The sequence below is a fragment of the Lithobates pipiens genome, unplaced genomic scaffold (genome assembly GCF_037356315.1).
Source record: "Lithobates pipiens isolate NorthernLeopardFrog02 unplaced genomic scaffold, aLitPip1_a1.2 Scaffold_13, whole genome shotgun sequence".
NCBI classification, from domain to species: domain Eukaryota; kingdom Metazoa; phylum Chordata; class Amphibia; order Anura; family Ranidae; genus Lithobates; species Lithobates pipiens.
This window is the reverse complement of record NW_027507718.1, coordinates 345,735,651-345,753,111: the sequence shown is the minus strand read 5'-3', so window position 1 is coordinate 345,753,111 and position 17,461 is coordinate 345,735,651. Positions and strand designations below refer to the sequence as shown.

The 17,461-nt window shown below is 43.2% G+C and overlaps 1 protein-coding gene across 1 annotated transcript in view; it reads right to left on the bottom strand.

Moving 5' to 3' along the window:
• Positions 1-17,461, bottom strand: part of RBM46 (RNA binding motif protein 46) — an 88,192-nt gene that overhangs the window by 9,034 nt on the left and 61,697 nt on the right. The window contains exon 3 of the mRNA XM_077477084.1: positions 8,717-9,184. Within this exon, the coding sequence (XP_077333210.1) occupies positions 8,717-9,184 (468 nt within the window). The remainder of the gene's footprint in view (positions 1-8,716; positions 9,185-17,461) is intronic.

Sequence of the window (17,461 nt, the reverse complement as noted above, 5' to 3'; positions counted from 1 at the left end):
AAAAGGAAAGTTTTGGTCTCAAAAAAGAGCTGCCAACTCAGAAATATGCCTAAAGGACATAAATTATGACCATCTTTACATGCAGAGTTGATTTATACAAAAGTGAGTGCATTTACTTATTCCTATTTAAGCATCAACACAGGAGCACTTAGGTGGTGTGCCCTCTCTCCCTCTTCTCTAATTTATGCGAATTAGGCTTTCTAAAGACCTGATCCAAGGGACCAGTGGCCATCACCCTTCATTACCTCCTTCCCTGGGGACTCAGTAACACCATAGTTGCTATTTTTATCTTTATGCCTAAAGGGTATAATGGAAACCAGGAAAGCAACCTTACAAATGAGGTCTTCCAAAGGAATCTTTTCGATTGGTTCAAAGGAAGGGTCTCTGAAAAACAGAGAGCACAAGATTGAGATCCCAAGGTGACAAAGCAGGTCAAACTGGGGGAATTATATGAGCAACTGCCCAATAAAAGTTCTGATAAATAATTGTGAGGCAAGAGGTTTCTGGAAGAGAATGGATGAGGCAGAAACTTGCCCCTCAGTCGGACACTGGCAGGTCAAGACCAGACTGAAAAAAGGCCAAAGAAAGAGATTCCCTGTCATTAACCACTTGCCAACCATATGACTTACATGTACGGCAGCAAGGCAGCTCTGCTGTGCCAGATCACGTACTAGGTATGTTATCCGGCACTTCTGGGTAGGGGGCACGCATGTGCACCGCCAGCAACCCAGCTATGCTGTGATTATTCACCCTTCCCAGCCAGTGTCATTAGTACAGTGACAGTGTATATTTTCAGCACTGATCGCTGTATTAAGTGTCACTGGTTCCCAAAAAGTGTCAAGTTTCATTATCCGCCGCAATATCGTTGCCCCCCTATAAGTCGCTGATAGCCGCTATCAGTATATATAAAAAAAAAAAAGTACATATAACATAGTTTGTAGATGCTAGAACTTTTGTGCAAACCAATCAATAAATGCTTATTGGGATTTTTTTTACCAAAAATTTGTAGTAGAATATATATTAGCCTCAATTTTTGAAGAAATTAGATTTTTTTTCAATTTTTTTATTGCATATGTTTTTTAGCCGAAACAAAAAAAAATGGTTGTTTTGTTTTTTAAATTGTCGCCCTTTTCTTGTTTATAGTGAAAAAAATAAAAAAACACAGTGGTGGTCAAATGCTACAAAAGACGGCTCTATTTGTGGGGAAAAAAGGACACAAATTTCATTTATAGACAGCATTAAAGTAACGCAGTGCCATATTGCAAAAAATGGCCTGGTTATGAAGGGGGTAAATCTTTCAGAGGTCAAGTGGTTAAACTAGGGCTGCAACTAACGATTATTTTCATAATCAATTAGTTGGCCAATTATTGTTTCGATTAATCGATTAATAACCTTAAAAAAAGTGTGGTGTATAATTTAGTTAATATGTCATTTAAAAAAAAGGCAATTTATTCTTAAATATTTCTATGCAATGGTAAATATAAACAACCAACTATATATGGTTAGGGAGCAAAATATTGAATTCATTCTTAGAAAAACAGATAGAAGAGATATACTGTATATACTATTAAGAGATATACTGTAAATACTATTAGAAGAGATATACTGTATATACTATTACAGGGTATATATTAATAACCGGTTCCTGACCGGCGCATGCCAATGTACGCCAGCAGAATGGAATGGACAGGCAAATGGGCGTACAAGTACGTCCCTTTAAATTTGTCGTCGCGCCATCGTGTTCACGTCGTCGGCGGTGCATGCGTGCCAGCTGGGACCTCTGTGAGTCAGATCGCGGGTCCCGCGGACTTGATCGCTGCGGGTATACCCGCGATCGTCTCACGGGGAGGAAGAACGGGGAGATGCTAATGTAAACAAGCATCTCCATGTTCTGCCTAGTGACAATGCCACTGATCTCTGCTCCCTGTGATTGGGAGAAGAGATCAGCGATGTGTCACATGTAGCCACATCCCCCCCACAGTTAGAAACACGCCCCAGGACACACTTAACCCTTACCCTGTCCTCTAGTGGTTAACCCCTTCACTGCCAGTGTCATTTACACAGGAATCAGTGCATTGCTGATTGCTGTATAAATGAAAATGGTCCCAAAAATGGGTCAAAAATGTCCGATGTGTCCGCCATAATGTCGCAGTCACAATAAAAATCTCAGATTGCAGCAATTACTAGTAAAAAAAAAAAGATTAATAAAAATGCCATAAAACTATTAACTATTTTGTAAACGCTACAACTTTTGCACAAACCAATCAAACGCTTATTGCGTTTGTTTTTTTACCAAAAATATGTATAAGAATACGTATCAGCCTAAACTAGAGCTACGAGCTGACAATAATGGAGTAATCCATTCAAGAATGCATTTTCAGCCGAGTGCTGGCAATTACTACCTTCATTCCTGCAGCCATCATCATTCTAGGTGGATTACGAATGTCTCCTTTGGTCAGTTTTGCAGACTTAGGCAGACCTGTACCCTAAAAAATGACTATGAGGAACAAAGTGTGATTCTAAAAAGTAAATTTAACCACTTCCCGCTCAAGGTACATCCAGGGACATCCTTCACTTTGTGGTGGTATATCTGAATGATGCCTGCAGCTACAGACATCATTCAGATATCTTATTTTAATGCCAGCAATTCCCTACACCATAAGAATGATCATAGCAGCTGTTCCACCACTTGATTGTTCTTACAGGCGGCGGGAGGGGACGACCCCCCTCCCGTGCTTATACCGACTCACCGCTTCCATCGGTGAATCAGAGACAGAATCCACCGGCCCAGGATCGTGATCTGGTCCGCCGGAGTCTCTATGATCTTCAAAGGCCGGGAGCAATGTTATGATGTCACTCCCGGCCTCTCCATTCGAAACGAATGGCGGCGCCTCAGCTGGGAAGCCGAGATCGTTCTTTTTTTTTTTGGGGATTTCAGGCTTCCCAGCCTAGAGGTGAGATGTGGGATCTTATTGACCTTATATCTCACTGTAAAGAGGACTGATCGTGCCATATTCCTATTATGCCGCGTACACACGACCGGACTTTCCGGCAGAAAAAGTCTGACGGAATCATTCCATTGGATATTACGATCGTGTGTGGGCTTCATCTGACTTTTTTCTTCAAAAATTCAGACGGACCTAGAAATAGAACGTTTCAAATCTATCCGACGGAATCAATTTCTATCGGGGAAAACCTTTCGTCTATATGCTGGTCTGACGAACCAAATACGACGCAAGGCTATTGGCTACTAGCTATTGAACTTCCTTTTCTAGTCCTGTCGTATGTCATCATGTTCAAAACTAAAGGACTTTGCTCCGTTCGTTTGTGGGCAAGTCTGTTCTGTCGGAACTCCACCTGAACTCTGTCGGGAAGACCGTCGGACCTTTTCTGCCAGAAAGTCCGGTCGTGTGTACGCGGCATTACAAGGGATGTTTACATTCCTTATAATAAGAATAAAAGTGATCAAAAAAATTATATATTTTTTTTAAAGTGTCAAAATAAAATAATAAAAATTAAATTAACAATAACAATTTTTTTTAAAGCGCCCCGTCCCCGTGTGCCCGCATGCAGCAGCGAACGCATATGTAAGTCCCGCCCACGTATGAAAATGGTGTGTTCAAACCACACATGTGAGGTATCGCCGCGAACGTTAGAGTGAGAGCAATAATTCTAGACCTCCTCTGTAACTCAAAATACGTAACCAGTAAAAAAATGTAAAGCGCCGCCTATACGAATTTTTACGTACCGAAGTTTGGCGCCATCCCACGAACATGTGCAATTTTTAAGCATGACATGTTTACTTGGTGTAACTTCATCTTTCACATTATGCAAAAAAATTTACTTTAATGGGCAAACGTTAATGTTTTGTTTTTTTAAAAGCATTGAAAAAAGTGTTCGAAAAATTGCTCAGCAAATAGCGTGCGAGATAAAAAGTTGCAATGAACGCCATTGTATTCTCTGGGGCCTTTGCTAAAAATAAACATATATAATGTTTGGGGGTTCTATGTAATTCTCTAGCAAAAAAATTCTGAATTTTACATGTAGGAGAAACATTTTCAGAATTGGCCTGGATGCAAAGTGGTTAAAGAGAAGGGGTACAAAGATGAGCACATAGAATAAGCCTCCCAAAAATATCTACAGCTGTATGATAATGTCTGTGCAGGGGATGACAAAACGACAAAGTATGATAGAGACGAACAACCACAAGTAAGATTTTGCACTAGATTTAACAACAAAGTCACTATTATATAAAAAATCTTCAGAAGAAACTGAAAGATTCTAGAATCAGACCTGATCTTGAAGAACAGCTTAACGTTACACACACGTAACCCACATCTAGTCTTCAGGAGACCCAAGGATCTAAGGAGCATTATTGCCCCGAGTAGAGTGAAGAAGATTAGGAACAGAGGACTTAACAATCCTTGGACTGCCGTCTTCGACCAAAAAGGCAGCTATAGGTGTGGGAATAGCAACTGTGGGAATTGTGTACATATGTGCCACAGGAATAAGGATGTAGTCGGAGTTGATGGCAGGGGCTATAAGATCAAGCAGTTCATCAACTGTGGCACGCCTTATGTCATATATGGCCTCCTGTGCTCCTGTGGCCTCTTATATATTGGTCGGACATCACGGCCAATAAAGATAAGGATGAATGAGCAGAGAAGCAATATTTCAACAGAAAAAGACAAGTATTCGGGACCAAGACACTTTACGGAGGTCGATAATAGTAGTACAAGTGGTCTCAAAGTCTTCGGAATAAAGGCCATATCAAATGATCTAGATAGTGGTAAAAAGTATCAGATGTTATGCACAAGAGAAGCTTTTTGCATCTTTACCTTTGGGGACACTAGCTCCGCATGGCCTGAATGAGGAACTTGAATTGCATAATGTAGTATGACTTTTCGCAGCACCGACAGAGGCCTCTAGTGCATGTGGTTTAGCTATGGTGATCTCTTCCTCCTATTTTTATTGTTAATCGGTTTAGGCCTGTGGCCCCTCTCCCTGTGATATAGCCACTATCCATGGGGGCTTGGCCCAGAACTTAGTTTGGTTATACCTTCGGCATTGAATTATGTTGCCGTGGGGTTATAGGGGCACATAGCATTTAGAATTAGATGATAGATACAATGCTTGTAGATGGTAGGTTTAGATAGGGTTATTTGATAGTGAGGTCAGAGGTATTTAATAGATCTTTAGAATTACAAATAATTTTTGTTTATTTTGTTTTGTAACAGTATTTTTAACCAACATGATTTGTTTTTATATAGAGGCAATCAGGAGAGACTAGCCAATGATTACCCAGGCTCTAAAGGAAAAGGTCCATAATAGTAGTACAGATGGCCTCAAAGTGTTCGGAATAGAGGCCATATCAAATGATCTAGATAGTGGTAAAAAGTATCAGATTTTATGCACAAGAGAGGAATTTTGGATCTTTACCTTTGGGGACAGTAGCCCCGCATGGCCTGAATGAGGAAATTGAATTGCATAATGTAGTATGACTTTTCGCAGCACCGACAGAGGCCTCTAGTACATGTGGTTTAGCTATGGTGATCTCTTCCTCCTATTTTTATCACTAATATGGTTTGTGGCCCCTCTCCCTGTGATATAGCCACTATCCATAGGGGCTCGGCCCAGAACTTAGTTTGGTTATACCTTCAGCATTGAATTATGTTGCCGTGGGGTTATAGGGGCGCATAGCATTTAGAAATAGAGGTACAATGTGTGTAGATGGTAGGTTTAGATTCCATTTAAAGTCAAAATTTATTTAAAATATAATAACAAACTCACATTTCTGTAGCTTATCAAGCGCTTTCAAAAAACATGTGGCAGTGGAGTACTCCCGAAGCGTTTCATCCTCATAGACATCATCCCAGACGATGTCTTTGAGGTGCTTAATAAACTATAGAAATGTGAGTTTGTTATTATATTCTTAAATAAATTTTGACTTTAAATGGAATTATGCTATTTGGCCCCATTTTTCCATTTTATGTGTTCGTCATTCTGAGTCGGGCCTCTATATGATTGGAGAAAACCTATTGTTACTGTTTGCGTGGGGGAAAGGCTGATCTGATGGTTTTTGGCATTCCAGCACCTGCTAGTTCGAGTTTCCACAGATACCATAAAGCATGTACGGCCCTTGGAATATATATTCTCCTGGGTCATATTCATCTGGTAAGCCCGCATCTGCTGAGGGGATGGTATCGGCACATGGGTGTTCGCATGTTAATCCTTTTAAGATCGGATGGTGAATTGTTGCACACATGCATGTATATGATGGTGTGTATGTTTACATGCACACGTGTCTATATATGTTTTAATGTTTTTAGTATTACACGCATATATCTATATTCATGTAGGTGTACAGAGGGTTACGTATAGGCGTGGATATATGTTTTGACATTAGGAATGGTTTATGGAATGGCTATGGGATTCCTTTGATTATTTCTATTGCCCTGTGAGAACATTTTTTAACAATTTTAAATTATAACTATTGCAATTCCGTTTTTTGTGTGCCAACTATTTATTGCTGTGGTTGTGGTGCCGATTGCTGGTCCCACCCACTGTGCATTTTTTTATGTCCTCTATGCATCTCCACATGCCAATTATGCCCATGGAGGTATCCCCAGTATGAGTACACACCGATTTGCCCTTATAAATATATATTGCCTTGATGTAATTCATTGTTAGACCGCTGGAGGGAGAGATATCCAGGAAGTAGGGCAATGTTGGTGTGAGCATGTACAAGTGTGCACATGCACACATAACTGCAGGGCTGGTGTATGATCAAAGCGGCGAGAATCCCGGGCGGAAGTGATGTCCCAGGAAGTGGCAGGTGGAAGACAAACAAGGGTTCGCCCTTGAAACATGTCAGCCATTTGGGATGTCATCTGATCCCCTCGACATCAGGTCCAGGTTGCAGGTGTCCAGAGACGCAGTCTCACCAATTGACAAGCCTTGCTTACAAGCTCGTTTGTGAGTATAAATCTTGTTTTTATGGTTTTTAATAAAACTTATGTTTTTTTTTTTTAAAAACTCTACCATTGGTAATGCACAAGGTCAGTGCGCCCTCCTTCTTTCATTTTTGTTCCAGTTTCACAAATACCCATTGTTCTGAGGAGGGCTGCAAGACCGCAGGCATCGTTTTACATTTGAATCTAAACAGTTGGTGGCACCACCTATATATAGACTACACACCCAAGCGCAGGATATTTTTACTGTTTTCCAACCATAGAAATGGACCAGGGCCCTGGATCTGTTGAGTACACACTTCACTTTGTACAAACGTTAGCGCCTGACAAAGGATTCAGTGCCAAAAGCAATCATTAAAGGCCAGTACTACATAGTGGGGCCCAGGTAGGTCCCTAACGTACACACCGCCGAGGGTTACCGATCCCAAAACTTGACAGGAAAAAAAAATCGAAATGGAATACTTTTCCAAAGAACAGGTCCATCACCTAAGGACACTAATAGAAAAACAAGTCTCACTGATTGGGCAGGGTTATATGATTGTGAACTTAGCAGCTCTAGCAAGTTTTATGCCAACGTCCAATCACTCGAAGTTTGCCTGCATATAACCAACAATCAATAAATACAAGTCCTGTGTCTTGCACTGTATAATTAATATAGTAGAATTTTTGTAGTGACTGAAATAAAAATATTTTTGAGTTCATTAAGGCAGAAAGCCATTGATCGATATATTAATCAAGGCCAGTGGGTTTACAGTGCCATCTGCAGGAGTAATTTTGGTAGGTGCAAGAAAAATGGACTTTAATGGCACAACAAAGCCTCAAATATGGTTAAAATTAAACATTTTATTAAATGTCCAAAAATAGTAAGGCCAAAATGGGAAATTATTACTTGAAGACTGCCTAACATACATATGGGTAGGCAGTTTCAAGTGGTATATATGGAGCTGCAGGCAGTTTGTTTGCCTGTGTCCATGTGGAAAGTGAACCTGTATGGGAGTGGTTTTGTAATTAAAAATCTGTTGCTGCACCTGCAGGGCTCTAAATATGAAAATGTCAGGGTCTGCTTTCCTTTAGACATGATTTTCTTTTGGGAGTACCTCACCAAAATTTACATTTTTGTGGCAGAGGATGCTCAAAATAGAATGTCTATCTTAGTGCAGACTTCTGGGAAAATCAGAAAGTCAATTACAAAAACAGGAAATTACATATTTGGGTGGCGTTCTGTACATCGTCTGTGTACAGAATGCCTCTAGTTAGACACATACCATTACATTTTTGCAGAAAATGAAAGCACTGCATATTGAAAAGGAAAGGTAATTTTTAATAACCTTCAATATAATTCAATCACAATATGGCTTGTGCCACCATTGTATATGCTATATAATTTGCTATTTTTTTCCAGCAAAGTGGAGTTAACCATTAAACTATTTTCTTATAAATTCATGTTTCACATTTCAGCACATTTCAACAATAAAATACTTTGCATATGGCTGACTTGCTACTGTAAGTGGATCACACAAGAGTTGTCTGTTTCCCCTATTCTTAATCAGTGCATGTAAAGTAAAACTCTCTATATGATTATCTATCTCCCTTTCATTCAGATGCCATAATAGAGCAGTAGTAAGATTACCTAATGTACATTGCCAGGTGTGTTTGTGTATAGGAGGGGGGTTATGCAATCGCCACCCTCTGAACAAAAACCCTGCTGTCATAACATCCAATCTAAAGAAAATGAATTGAATTACCTGGAATTAATTTACGTCTCGCCATCGCTGCTGCTCTGTGAGATTCAAATTCCACAAAGGCAAAACCACGGTTTTTGGTTTTGTCATTTGCACTTGGGTACACAATAACATCCACTACTCCATCTGTAACGCTCCTCATTTCTTCCAATATTTCTTCTTTCTTCCTTTCCTTTGGGATGGATCCAATAAAGAGTCTGCAGTTGTCCAAGCTAACGCAAACGCCAATAAATTTACCAGGACGAATCTCAAAATTGTTTAACATTCGAATAGCTTGCAAGGCATCCTCTTTGTTTGTGTACATGACAAAGGCATAGCCTCTGTTCTCCCCACTAAATTCCATCATTAACCGAAATTCATATATTTTTCCAGCTCGTTCAAAAACAGGAACTAATTCATCTTCATACATATCACGAGGAATTTTTCCTACAAACACTTCACAGCCACGTGGAGGAGCAGGACCTTCCCATCCTAGAAACATTATGAAAAAACACATGCACAGTACATTCATTTGTTTTTAAAATCCAAAAATAGTTCTAAAATCATTACAGGTCACCAGGTGACTTCACATAGACAATGCACCCATATTTAGAGCTGAACTCCAGCTTTTCATACACTTTACATGGCTGGCCCAAGCGAACTATGTCCCTCACTAACATGTGAGGCCGCAGGATGTGCGGTATAAACTGTATTTAGCTGAGGTTACATACAACATACCGTGCTCCAGGTTCGAGATGAGACTTCCAGTCTCATACCTGGAACACAGTAAAGTCTATCACAACAGCCATTCAGAGAAAGCATTGTTTTCTAACAATGCATACAAAACTTCCTCTTTTACTTTCAGCCTGCTCTGCTCCAATCATCAGACTTGTCCTCCCTGCACAGCCATTTAAAGACAATATCACACTATTACAAGCCTCTCTTTCTACATGTGACATATATGAGAGGAGGATGCTGGTAACCAGGAGGAAGGAGTTGTTCTTGATCCACATTTAAAGCCAAATAGCTAACACAGAAAGGAGGAATCACAGGAGGATCTCTTAATGCTGGTAACATTTACTACAGGCGTTTATACAAAGCCCTTAAAGAGGAGGGCAGTTTAAAAAAAAAAAAAAAGTCAGCAGCTGCAAACACTGCAGCTGCTGACTTAATAAACACACTTACCTGTCCAGGGCGCCCGCGATGTCGGCCGCCCGAGGCCGACCTGTCTCTCGGCTCTCGTGTCCCGGCGCTGCCATTCCCTCTAAGGGAAACAGGCAGTGGAGCCTTAAGGCTTCACTGCCCGTTTCCTACTGCACATGCGCGAGTCCCGCAGCACTTTCTGAATGGGACGCGCTGTGTTCTGGAACACAGCGTGACCCATTACCCAGAAGACGCCGCACGGCGGAGAGAAGACAGAACATCTCCGCGGAGGAGGAAGAGGAAGATTAGGATTATGTGCCTAGCAACAGGCATTTCTGGTAAGTAAAAAAAAAAATTTTTTTTCATTTTTTTTTTTTTAGATTTTTTTGTAATTTTTTATATTTTTTTGTTTTCAGGGTGGCCCTCCACTTTAACCACTACAGATCCGCGCTATTGCCAAATGACGGCAACAGCGCGGACCTACACTTCCGGGACGACGTCTATTGACGTCGTCCCGGATACGAGCAGCCTGCGCGCCCCCTGAGGGGCGCGCGCGGCGCGCTCTGTGATCGGCGAGTCCGTGAGACTCGCCTGATCACCGATCCGTGCAAGGGGTCGATCCCGACCCCTTATCACGTGATCAGCTGTCAGCCAATGACAGCTGATCATGTGATAGAACGGAGCCGGTAATCGGCTATTATTCCTCCTCGCGCTGACAGCGCGAGGAGAGAAAAAAAAAGCCGATCACCGGCGGCCGTGATCGGGACATCAGTCCCGATCACGGCCAGCAATACAGCTGACCACCTGCCCCCTGCCAGTGCCCACCTGCCCACCGCCGTGCCATCCTGAATAAAAGTAAGTGCCCCCCATCAGTGCCCATAGTGCCCACAGTGCCACCTACAGTGCCACCCACAATGCCACCCACAGTGCCACCCAGCAGTGCCACCAACAGTGCCACCCACAGTGCCCACAATCTGCCTCAAAGGTGCTGCGACCCAGTGCCGCCCATCAGTGCCCAGCAGTGCCGCCCATCAGTGCCCAGCAGTGCCGCCCATCAGTGCCCAGCAGTGCCGCCTATCAGAGCCACCTATCAGTGCCACCTATCAGTGCCCATCAGTCCCATCTATCAGTGGTACCTATCAGTGCCCATCCGTGCCACCCATCCGTGCCACTTATCCGTGCCACCCATCCATGCCATCTTATCTGTGCCCATCTTTGCCCATCAGTGCCGCCTTATCTGTGCCCATCGGTGCCGCCTTATCTGTGCCTATTAGTGCCGCCTTAACTATGCCTATCAGTGCCCACCAGTGCAGCCCATCAGTGCCCACCAATGCAGCCCATCAGTGCCCACCAATGCAGCCCATCAGTGCCCACCAATGCAGCCATCAGTGCCGCCTAATCAGCGCACTTCAATGAAGGAGAAAAATGACCCGTTTGCAAAATTTTATAACAAACTATTAAAACATGATTTATTTATTTTTATTTTTTTGCATCTTTTTTTGTTTGTTTAGCAAAAAATAAAACTCCGAGCTGTAACTAAATACCACCAAAAGAAAGCTCTATTTGTGGGAAAAAAATGATAAAAATTTCATTTGGGTACAGTGTTGTATGCCCGCGCAATTGTCATTCAAAGTGCATCAGCGCTGAAAGCTGAAAATTGTTCTGGGCATGAGGGGGGTTTAAGTGCCCAGTAAGCAAGTGGTTAAGGTAATGTTACATCTGGTGGAGGGGTACACAAGGATTGTGTGTGCACTACATGAAGGCTCTAGCATCACTTTTATCTATGGTTCTATAATGGACTGTCAAAGAATTTGATTCAACATATATATTAAGGATATTGTGCAGCACACGGAGCACTTGCACTTTATTTTTGGACATCATAAATTATTGAATGTTATTTGCACACTTTTGGATTTGTTTCATAGTGTATGTTTTATTATTAATTTAATATATTCATTTATTTAATATAATTTTCAGTAGATTTGTGCAATATATATATATATATATATATATATTTCATATACCGTATTTATCGGGGTATAACACGCAGCGGCGTATAACACGCACCCCAAGTTTAGGAGGGCATTTTAAGGAAAAAAGTTTTAGGAGGCAAGTTTAAGGAAAAAAAAACTTACATTTAAATGCCAGTCAATGCAGCCTTATCAGTGTGCATCTGCAGCCTTGTCTATCGTTGCAGAATGATCAGTGTCATTTGCAGCTTGCCCAGCGCTGTTTGCAGCTTTGCAGTGTCATTTGCAGCTTGGCCAGCGCCGTTTGCAGCCCTGCCCATGTTTAAATTTCCCGCCGCCGAGACAGACCGAGCGAGGCCGAAAAAGACCGAGCTGACTTGCTCGGCTCCGCTCGTAGTCCCGCCTCCCTGCTGTTTCTGCAAGCCGAGCCGAGCCGAGTACACAGTACAGTCGGCTCGGTCTTTTTCGGCAGCGCTCGCTAGAGAAACAGCAGGGAGGCAGGACTACGAGCGGAGCCGAGCAATCGGCTCTGTATTTTTCGGCGGCGCTCAGTATTTTTCAGCCGCGCACGGTATTTTTGACTCGCAGACAGTGGGGATCTGCGTATAACACGCACCCACGACTTTCCCCCGATTTTAAGGGGGAAAAAGTGCGTGTTATACGCCGATAAATACGGTAATTTAATTTAGTTATTCACTGTTTGGTCTTAGCGCCGCACATTTGTTATGTAATTTTGTATTCACATTTAGGGAAATGTGGGGAGTGCTACACTAGTTTATTATTTATTTTTTGTTTCATTTATTAAGTTTAGCAGCTCACAAGATTTTCGCCTTTTTGCATTAACCATGGCAACATGCCATCTAAAAAGAGAAACCTAGCACTGACGTCTCGCTGCCACTTCCATGCTTGCAAATGCCGGTGTTCTGTCAAAAGAACCAACTCGTCAAAATCTCCAATTACACCACTTCCGTTGACTCTACAGCAGCAGTAATTGCAGATTTCAACGACTTGGCTGTTTTCACAGGGCAGTGTACACACTAAGGTTGATGATATAATGAGTGGACCTTGTTATTCCGGGGGGGGGGGGGGCACCTCCAAGGCTGTGACAACTTTTTTTACTCCTTAGCAGGTGTTCTGTCAAAACAGCCGACTTGCTGTGTACCATAGTGTATACGCTGCCGTGTTCTGTGAAAACAGCCAAGTCATCAAAATCTGCAATTACTGCTGCTGGAGAGTCACCGGAAGTGACGTAATTGGAGATTTTGTCTAGTTGGCTCTTCTGACAGATCGCCGCCTCTGTTTTATTAACCACCTCAATACAGTGCAGTTACACCCCCTTCCTGACCAGACCAATTTTCAGCTTTCAGAGCTCTCACAGTTTGAATGACAATTACTCAGTCATCCAACACTGTATCCATATGAAACTTGCGTCCTTTTTTCCACACAAATAGAGCTTTCTTTTAGTGGTATTTAATCACTAGTGGGTTTTTTATTTTTTGTGCTATAAATAAAATAAAACGTAGATTTTGTGAAAAAAATGCCTTTTTCTTTGTTTCTGTCATAAATTTTTGCTAATTAGTAATTTTTCTTCATAAATTTTGGCCAAAATTTATACTGCTACATATCTTTGGTAAAAATAACCCACATTAGTGTATATTATTTGGTCTTTGTGAAAATTATAGAGTCTACAAACTATGGTGCCAATCACTGAAAATCTGATCAGGCCTTCAGTACATCAGGTGTACCTCATTTTTTGAGACACTAACAAGTCAGGAAAGTACAAATACCCCCCAAATGACCCCTTTTTACAAAGTAGACATTCCAAGGTATTAAGTAAGTAGCATGGAGAGTTTTTTTAAGCTGTCATTTTTTCCCACAATTTTTTGAAAAATGAAGATTTTTTTTTTTATTATTATATTTTTTTACAAAATTGTCATATTATCAGGTTATGTCTCACACACAGCATATGCATACAACAAATTACACCCCAAAATACATTCTGCTACTCTTCCCGAGTACGGCGATACCACAAGTGTGAGACTTTGGACCACCAGGACAGTGAAATTACCCACAAAATGACCCCATTTTGGAAAGCAAACACCCCAACGTATATTCTATGAGACATGGGCTGCAAATAGGTACTCGGGTACTCTGATGGGCTGGAGATAGGTACTCTGGTACTCTGATGGCCTGGTGACAGGTACTCGGGTACTCTGATGGCCTGGTGACAGGTACTCGGGTACTCTGATGGGCTGGAGATAGGTACTCGGGTACTCTGATGGGCTGGAGACAGGTACTCGGGTACTCTGATGGCCTGGTGACAGGAACTCGGGTACTCTGATGGCCTGGTGACAGGTACTCGGGTACTCTGATGGCCTGGTGACAGGTACTCGGGTACTCTGATGGCCTGGTGACAGGTACTCGTGTACTCTGATGGCCTGGTGACAGGTACTCGGGTACTCTGATGGCCTGGTGACAGGTACTCTGATGGTTTGGTGACTGGTATTTGGGTACTCTGAAGGGCGGTGACAGGTACTTATATGGACTGTGACAGGTACTCGGGTACTCAGATGAACTGTGACAGGTACTCAGATGAACTGTGACAGGTACTCTGGTACACAGATGGACTGTGACAGGTACTCGGATGAACCGTGACAGGTACTCGGGTGAACCGTGGCAGGTACTCGGGTACTCTAATGGACTGTGACAGATACTCGGGTACTCTGATGGACCGTGACAGATACTCGGGTACCCTGATGGACCGTGACAGGTACTCGGTACTCTAATGGAGTGTGACAGGTACTCGGTACTCTAATGGACTGTGACAGGTACTCGGGTACCCTGATGGACTGTGACAGGTACTCGGGTACCCTGATGGACAGTGACAGGTACTCGGGTACCCTGATGGACAGTGACAGGTACTCGGGTACCCTGATGGACCGTGACAGGTACTCGGGTACCCTGATGGACCGTGACAGGTACTCGGGTACTCTGATGTGCCGTGACAGGTACTCGGGTACTCTGATGTGCCATGACAGGTACTCGGGTACTCTGATGTGTCGTGACAGGTACTAGGGTACTCTGATGTGCCGGGACAGGTACTCGGGTACTCTGATGGGCTGGGACAGGTACTCGGGTACTCAGATGGGCTGGGACAGGTACTCGGGTACTCTGATGGGCTGGGACAGGTACTCAAATACTCTGATGGACTGTGACAGGTACGCTGATGGACTGTGATTGACAGGTACTATGAGGGGTGGTGACAGGTCCTCTTTATTGGGGGGGGGGGAGGCAGGCAATCAGTGTGATTGGTGTACACTAAGCGGTAACGATCGGTGTGTGAGGAGGAGAACAACCCGGTAACATCTCGTTATCGCGGTTTGTTTACATTTTAGTGATCGGCTGTGAAAGGATCACAGCCGATCACGTGGGTAAACAGCCGGCCAATGGCTGTTTACCAGCGTCGGTGACGAGCAGTGTACCCGGGGAACATGCCGCCACCGACGTGCACGCGCAGCGCGCTCACGATTGCGCGCATGCGCCGTGCACAGTCGGGGTGTGGCCATCTGTGATCGGCCGTGACTTCCTCACGGCCGATCACGTGGTAAACAGCCATAACCAATGGCTGTTCACCCCCTTCGGTGGCGAGCAGTGTCTCTGTGACCAGGTACCCACTTACCACTTCTGGGTAAGATTGCCACGATTGTTGTGCGCCTATCTACACAATGTATGGCCCCTGCTGCCTTCTGGGAGACACACAGGTACCAGAAGACAGCAGGACCGTTTAGAAAGCGCAGAGCGACTCGCGCATGCACAGTAGGAAATAGGCTGTAAAGCTGCAAGGCTTCACTTCCTGTTTCCCTTAGTGAAGATGCTGGCGCCTGCACCCGATGGATTGATCGGCTTCAGGTGCCGACATCACATGCTCCGTAGACAGGTAAGTGTCCTTATATTAATAGTCAGCAGCTACAGCATGTGTAGCTGCTGACTTAAAAAAAAAATTCTCCAGGCTGGAACTCCTTTTTAACAGTAGATGACTCTTCAACTGAATGTAAAAAAAAATGTAGACAATTAAAAATGATCCCCCCCCAACAACCCTGACCTGGCTGGGGCCCTCACCATGTGAAGGAGTATGGGGTACATGGTACCCCTACCTATTCACCAAAAAAGTGTCAAAGAGAAATAAAAACACAGAGACTGTTTTTGACAAGTCCTCTATTAAAAAATAAAAAAAGTGTCCACCCGATGTAAATCCATTGTCACTCACGCCCCGCCCACCGGACTGTTGACCCGAAAAGGAAAAAATGCTCCCATCGTACACATGAAGGCTTCCCGCTTACGGTAGGCTCTGCCATTTGACAGATCTTTTATGGGTAAGGGGCGGGGCCGCCTGGCAACGTCACAAGGTAGCCCCGCCCCTTACCTATATAAGAACTGTCAAACAAACAGCGAAGCCTGCCCTAGACGGCCAGCCTTCATGGACGGCGGGAACGTTTTTTTCTTTTTCAGGTTGGCAGTGCGGTGTGATTGACGGTGGATTTACATTAGGGACTGAAATAAAAAAAAGTGTAGCGCTAATTACTGCAAACAATATATCAAAGTGCTCAAGCAGTGATGATATGATAAAATGCTGAATACTGCAAAGAAAATAATAATGAAGTGTCAATGTGCTCAGACAGTGACAATGTGTAAATCACAGCAGTATATGCAATGCTTATCCCAGATCAGAAATCAGTGTATATAAACAAATATACATGCATAAACTGTATAAGGGATAACCCACGACGATATTAAAATAAAAAGTCCCACACAGTGAATAGTCCAATCAAATGATCTGTGATTCAGTTGCCCAAAATTGTGGTGATATAACAAAAAATCCCACACAATAAATAGTCCAAACAAGTGATCAGTAACTCAATCGCCCAAAATTGTAGTCAGAGTGAGTCTTGAATCAATCTCGGTAGCTACACAGGTGGAAATCAGATAGAGAGATAAAACACTCTTACCAGATAAGACAAGCCTGTATGATACATTGCCGTATGGTACTTGTATCCAACTTATCTGGTTAGAGTACTTTGATATACTGTTTGCAGTAATTAGAGCTACACTTTTTTTTGCTCTTGATTTACATTAGGGCAGGGGTTGACAAATTTGCTTTGAATTTAGGAGCCAGTTAAAAAAGTTAGGAGCCAGTTTTTTTTTCAGCTCCCGGGCTAAGGCCACTCATTTTCACCCCCTATCCCTAACTCACAATGGAGCACCCAGTCAATAACTCCATTGAAACGCTGTTATATCAGGGGTATGGGCTGACCAGAAAGAGTAAGGCTGGCAACAGATGGAACTGGCTGGCACTGGCAGGTGGCACTGGTTGCCACTGGAAGGCACGTGGAACTGCCAGATGGCATCGGCAGGTGACACTGGTTGGCACTGGCAGGTGACACTAGTTGGCACTGGCAGGTGACACTGGTTTGAAACTGGCAGGTGGCACTATTGGCACTGGCAGGTGGCCCTGGTTGGTCTACTCCCTGCTTCCCACGCAATAGAAGAATGCATACGTGATAACAGAACCAGCTTCAATCAACCTCCATTTCTCTTGTATTTCAACCAATGAGATGTACCTATTATGCCGCGTACACACGTCCGAATTGTCCGGCAG